Source organism: Monodon monoceros, unplaced genomic scaffold (genome assembly GCF_005190385.1).
Source record: "Monodon monoceros isolate NGI ecotype Baffin Bay Population unplaced genomic scaffold, NGI_Narwhal_1 Super_Scaffold_14, whole genome shotgun sequence".
Taxonomy (NCBI): domain Eukaryota; kingdom Metazoa; phylum Chordata; class Mammalia; order Artiodactyla; family Monodontidae; genus Monodon; species Monodon monoceros.
Window position 1 is genome coordinate 65,076,854 of NW_021703770.1, and position 6,873 is coordinate 65,083,726.

At 38.1% G+C, this 6,873-nt stretch overlaps 1 protein-coding gene across 18 annotated transcripts in view; it reads left to right on the forward strand.

Moving 5' to 3' along the window:
- PDE7A (phosphodiesterase 7A) overlaps positions 1-6,873 on the forward strand; it is a 380,288-nt gene that overhangs the window by 315,210 nt on the left and 58,205 nt on the right. For all 18 annotated transcript variants that reach the window (XR_003793485.1, XR_003793490.1, XR_003793492.1 and 15 more), the window contains one exon: positions 487-570. Coding sequence is in view for 4 of the 18 variants with exons in the window: in XM_029222495.1 (XP_029078328.1) it covers positions 487-570 (84 nt within the window). In the remaining 14 variants the exon portion in view is untranslated. The remainder of the gene's footprint in view (positions 1-486; positions 571-6,873) is intronic.

Consider the following 6,873-nt stretch of genomic DNA (forward strand, 5'->3'; position numbering starts at 1 on the left):
TCTTTAACATTTTAATTTTCTGTGCATGTAAAAAATTATAAGCTGCTTGAGAATAGGTAATATATTTTCTATTTCTTTATATCCCTTATAGTATAGTGTTAGGCACAGAGCAGACACTTAATAAATATTTGCTTCTCATTGTGGCTTTTTAAAGTTTTGTCTTGAGGATTTTTTTTAACTCCATGTGAGTAATAAGATATGAGGTTGGATTATCATATACATGAATCATCTTTCAGAAGGTGACTCTAAAATAGAGATTATAATTATTAGAGGGGTAGGTTAAAAAAAAACCTCATCTAGCCTTATAACTCAGTGCCAAACATTTGTAAACCCTTTCAAATAAATCAGCTCTTAACTACTTATTTCATTTATATCATTAGTAGCCTGAGTTATGGGTTTGATCCCACATAGACCTTTATTGCATGTGGGAGCTTCTTCCTGAACGGCAGCCTTCTAAGCTTATGTTTTATTCCTGATTCTGTCCAGGAGATGTACGCGTAAGGAGTCGAGCAGGATTTGAATCAGAAAGGAGAGGTTCTCATCCATATATTGATTTTCGTATTTTTCACGGTAAGTGTTAGCAGATACAGTATTTCTCTCAGACTTCCAGTAAAAGATCTTCATAAAATTATGTAATTTTCATTTCAGAGCTTCATAAAATTATGTAATTTTCCAAGGGAAAGCGAATACAAGGAAAAACATATTATGTTTAAAATGTTTTTAAAATACTGGGCCATGATAAATGACACTTTATTTCTAAATAATACTTGTAGATGTTTAGAGGCAAGTAGAATTGGAAAGTATCAAAATATGAAAGCTGGTATGGTTTTTCTTCTTTCTTATTTAAATGTGAAATTACTTTGGTACATTTTTTTCTTTTTAAAAACTATATGTTCAAAAAGTTGTTTTATTCTAAATGTTTGGTCTTCACGACTCTAGATAAAATGCTTTTGTGCAGGTGACATTATATAAAGGTATCTCAGAGTTAACAAGGTATATATCCCTTGGATTTATTTAAAAACACCCACACCCCTGAAAGATGTTTGGTAGAATGCGTATTTTGAAAACAAACATTGTTTGGTTCCGGCGCATAATGGGAGAAAAAGGGAAAAAACAGGACTTCTAAAACCCTTAAATATTAACCATATTAAATCTGTTTTCGGAGGAGTTCCTCTTTTGGTAATGTTGGATAAATTACTTGGATTAACAATACAATTGAAAAAATTAGAAAAACTAGACACAGTAGAAAAGACGTGTATTTGAGTGTATCAGAGTGCCGTCGAGGCAAGGACGAGGCGGGCATTTCAGGCTACTTTTCCCCTTAGTGGCATCTGCTGATGCTGGGAAAAGTGGGTGAGAAGCTGAGCAGAGCTTTTGTTGGACACTTGAGGCCAGAAAAACAAAAACAGGTGTTTGTAGTTCACCAAGGTTGGGGAATTGTCCTGGTAAACTCTCTATGCTTCAGTCAGAGACCCAAAGTGCTTTATATTAGAAAAAAACCCCAGCTTTAAACTCTCTCAAATAATGATTAGATTAAGGTGGTCTGTGATTTTAGTGCCTCTAAGCCACCTGCTTAGAAGTAAGTGTTAATCTTCTTCGGAGGAAGGAGACTCTTTTGGATTTGGTTTGCCAATATTGAGAATTTCTGCATTTATATGCATGAGAGAGAATGGTCTGTAGTTTTCTTTTTTTGATAATGTCTGATTAGAGTGAGTTAGGAAGTGTTACCTGTGCTTCTGGCCTCTGAAAGAGATTTTAGAGGATTGGTATAATTTCTTCCTTAAAGAATTCACCAGTGAACCGCTCTAGGCCTGGTGTTTTCTGTTTTGGAAGGTTGCTGATTGTTGATTCAATTTCTTGAATAGAGATGGGCCTTTTCAGGTTGGCACCTTCTTCTTGTGTGAGTTCTGGCAGACATTTACTGTGGGATTAACCTGGTCAAGCTCCTGGAGGTAAATCTCACAAAATTCTGCTCCCCCCTCCCACCCCATGACTGGATTTCCCTGGAGCTTTTAACTCTCAGAGAAGCCTCCAGAAGTTCATCGATTATAGTTCAGGTTTCTCTGCCCCCGGCACCGGTTCCCAAGGAGGTTTCCATTTGTGAGTCTCTGTGCCAGTAAGTTGTCTCTCTTTGCCTGTCTCTCCAGTCTTGGGGCAGTGAGTTGCCCTGTGTCCTCACCTCTTCAGTGGATCCTAGAACAGTTGTTGACTTTGCAGTCTGTTCAGCTTTTTATGTGTTGTTAGGACAGAATGGCAACTTCTGAGCTCCTTATATGCAGATCCAGAAACCAGAAGTCCTATTATGTTATTTCTAAATGAAATGATAAATAAGTATTTTGAATTTTTGTTTTAATTTCTATTACGGAAAATATCCGTAGATACAACGCACATAAACTAAAGCTCTTTGGGGCAGTGAATAATTTTAAGAGTGTGGAAGAGTTCTGGGGTCAACATGTTGGAGAAAGCTACACAAGAGTTACCCCTAAAAGCATGAGGTCTGGAGATTTTACAGGCAAATTATTCAGTGTCTTTAAGAGACTGATAATTAGTTTCACAGCACTTTAAATTCTTTCAGATTACACAAAAAGAAGTCATTCAGAGCTATTTTTATAGAGCAAATATAACTTTCAAGAGGCAAATGTAATACTCGTAAGTGTAAATGTCTATAAAAAAATCTTTGGAAAAAATATTAGCAAAAAGAATACCAACAGCATAAAAGAATAATACTCCAGGATTAGTGGGTTTGTCTGGGGAAGGAAGCGAGAGTGATTCAATATGTCGTTTTTTTCTGTAACAACACATTAGACCTTAGTAACATGGGTTGCCTCCAGGAGGGAAACTGGGCGGCCTGAGGACCTGAGAGAGAAAGAAGCTCTTTGTTTTACACCCTTTTGAATTTTGATTCATGTGAACATATTACTCACTGAAAAGTTTAAATAAAATTGTTTGTAAATATTGTAATATACAAAGATTGGCTCTGAGTAAGGATATCAGTAAAATGGTTAAGTCTCAATGTTGACCTAAAGAAAAGCACAGTGTTGCATTGGGAGTCCCTAGGTTACCCCTTGTCTTCTACTGCATTTTAGTGAAAGAGAGGATTTGAAAATTATAATTGTTATAAGATGCTGGAAGTCTTAAATAGGAGACATAATGGGACATTTCTGTGGGGGAGGGAAGTTGGAAATGACCAAATTGTTGGAGGTACTCTCTCATGGAATTCAAATAGGATGTTTATCTTCTAAATCATTATGAAACCAGGAGCAAATGATGTAAAATCTTAAGGACAAAATGAGAAAAGTACGAGCAAAGGTATCAATGATGGCAGGAAAGGTAAACGGACAAAATATTCCTTCTAAGAGATAAAGATGCTCAGATTGGGTGCAAAATGAAACCTAGTGGCAAGAAATGGTTGAAAGCAGTGTGCAGCAGTCCCAGGCTTGAGGATGTTCCTCGGGCTTGGGGACCTGCCCTTGCATCCTACTGGGGAGCCTCTGTGGTCTGGTGTCTCAGCACAGCAGAGGCCACTCGGCTTCTAGGTATGCAGATTCTCTTCACGACCCCATCGTGACAGATGTTCTGAGACTCTAGGCTGTAGCTGGAAATTGCCACTGTGGAACTGACCCTGTAGTTATTATAAAACAAGAGTATCTCTCTAAGCCAAAATGATAACGTAATTTGGAGGGGTTTTTTAAATAGAGAAAAATGAGTCATTCTTTCCTACTCATGTCGTAGGTTCTGTTTATCACACAGCTCAGAATTCTGAAAAGAAAAAATTTTCATCGAGCGTATTTTGTGAAATGTGATCTAATCAGGGGGTGAGCGCATGCCCGAGCTGTGGCTGAAGCCTCCCGAGTGCCGCCTTCAGCCGTGTCCCGCGGACCTGGCCAGCGCTGTGGGGTGGGCGTAATCCCTCGAGGGCCTGAGCAGTCGGGCTTCAGTAATGTGCCCTCTCCTTTGTATACAATTAAAAATATGATTTTATTTTTCACAGTGACATAAATATTTGCATGCTGAAGTTAAAATAGTTTCTAGAATGTTCTGAATACAAAATTCTGGATAGGTGTATTAAATTCATTGAAGCTAGAATTTTCTCTGTGTACAGCTCCTCACCCCACGCCTTCTGTGCATCTCTTTGGTTTTACCTTAAACTCACTGTTAACTTTCCCTGTTGTAAAATTCTTGTCTCTCTCAGTTCTTTCATTGCTTACAGCCAGTCTGCATTCAGTCCCGTGTATTTAGTAACCGAAAATAGCTGTCATTCTCCTCTCCTTTCTGTCCTCCTCATCTCCTATCCTGCTTGATTCAGACCTCTGTTACCACAGTCTGGGGTTATTCTGGTGGTCTCTTAACCGTTGTCCTTACTTTTAGGATTCTGTCTTGTAATCTGTCCTCCCAGGGCAGGGTCTTTTTAAAGAGAGAGAGAGTTTAAAATACAGGAGAAAATGCATATCAACAGGTTAGAAACATATATTATACCATTAGTACATTATAACTGCTGCTTGTCTGTAATTTTGTATTTCTTCCATGTGTTCTATTTGTGAGGTGCTGCTGATATGTGTTTAGGTGCTGGAATAGTTTTAACTTGTTTCTGGATTGTGATTTTCTCCACGTTGAACATAATTGTCTTTATTAAATTTGCCTAGAAATTAGACATCTGTACTGCAATATTGAGCTTTTTTTGAAAGATTCTTTTATATATACGGTTTATTATAAACAGTGTTTGGGTTTACCATCCCAAGGTGCATTCTCCTCTAGCTGTTTATCCAGTTAGAGAACAATTACAGGCTCCAAAGTTAGCAAGTGAGACCTCAATAATAATTTTATTATGTAAATATTGCAGTTTTCTCTGCCTTGAGTTTTTGCGGTTTGGATTATCTTTTGTCATAAATCCTTATTCTCGTTCTCGTGAGGCCTAGAAATGGATCTTCACAATAGGATTTGCCATGGGCATTATCATGCCGCAAGTTCTGACTTTGAGTCTTTCTAAAAGGGTATAAAGAGGCAAAAGAAGAAAATTAGCTGAACACGTGAGTACATTAAATACAGAAACAGTGTTCAACTTCACTACTAAACAAATTCCTGTCAAATTTAGAAAGTTAAGCGAACGATCAGCTAAGGTGCTAGTGATAGAAGTTTGCGTTATTACAAACTTTTTAGAAGGCAGTTCGTCACGGTGCATCAAGAGTCATAAACATTTTTTTTCTCTTTGATTTCAGCACTAGACATGTATGCAAAGGGAATAATCTTACACAAATGTCAATGTATGTGTGAGGCCATTCACATTGGCCTTATTTATAATAGGAACACGTATTAGGTTGTGGTGTTATTCACTGAAGTATTTGAGGGTAAAAGACCAGAATGTTTATAACCTACCCTCAGATGTTCAGAAAAAGAATCAAGTACACACCACACACACGTACACACACACACACACACACACACACACACACAGTACAAATGGTAAAGCAGGTGGATAAAATGTTAACAATGGCAAATCTGAGTAAAGGGTGGTGATAAAGGGTATTCCCTGTACTCTTTAGTTTTGCAGCTTTTTGCATTTTTTATTTGTATTTCAAAATGATCTCTAAACAAAAAGTTTTTAAAGTATGGTAATTAAATTATGCATTTATTAAAAATCATGGGTTTATAGTCGGAGTGCAGATTTGTTAACTGGTATTAGACCAGGTCTGTGGTTGTTTATAAAGAAATGGGAGAATTCAAACTTTGGGAAGACGTTTTGAAACTAACCTGTATTCATGGTTACAGAGGGTGGGGGGATTTGGAAGATCATGAATCCTCGTTGCCAGGAAGTGTTTGCAGAAGACCTGGTGTAAGTCTGCAGCCAGGGTTAGCCTGGCAATTTGTCACAGATTCTGCTTTAATCAAGAAATTCTACTCTAGTTTTTAAGTCGTCACACAGAAGCTTTCATTCTTAACTAGGTTTTGTTGTTCTTGTTCGGGGGTTTTTGTTTGTTCGTTTGTTTTTTGGTCTCTGCTGCTTTAAGTGGACTGTTCATGCTAACTTCTTTGTGAATTTATCAGGTGTTATTATCTTGGTTCTATGGGGCAAGAAAACAAACTTTCCCAGATATCATCTCTCACTGAAGAGATTTTATGAAGCATTCTTTTTTATTTTTTTTTTATTTTGCGGTACGCGGGCCTCTCCCGTTGCGGAGCGCAGGCTCCGGACGTGCAGGCTCAGCGGCCATGGCTCACGGGGCCCAGCCGCTCCGCGGCACGTGGGATCTTCCCGGACCGGGGCACGAACCCGTGTCCCCTGCATCGGCAGGCGGACTCCCAACCGCTGCGCCACCAGGGAAACCCTATGAAGCATTCTTTTACCTTTGTTTGTGTTCTTATTACCTATGTTACGGTACAAAAGATAATACATATCATACATATTTACATAGTTTGAGTTTGAGAAAGGGATTTTTCATGTAAGGAAGTCATTGTTGACATTATTTTAGGATGATCAGAAACATTCCTTGGAACTTTGTTTTTTCAAACTAATATTTTCTTCTCTGGGAAGTGTTCCATTTTGCAATTTAGATAGAACATGCATATCAGCGGGAATTATGTGATGGGTTGTGTTTATTAAGAAATTTGGAAGATCTTAGCTCACTAAAGATACTGCTGAAATGTTCAGACGCTCATGTTAAGTCAGAAATTTTTATTCAGCCCGAAAGGAGATGTGAAATTGCTTATTGAATAGAAAGCAGTTTCTGGTTACACTACCTAAAAGGTGTCATGACAGTCCATGAGTATTCACAGTATGCTAATCACTAATTATTTGTTTAGATAACAAAAGACTAAGATTGGTGCTTCTTACTTAGCCTCCTTGTCCCTTGTCCGTCCCGCAGGGCTGTGCCTGGA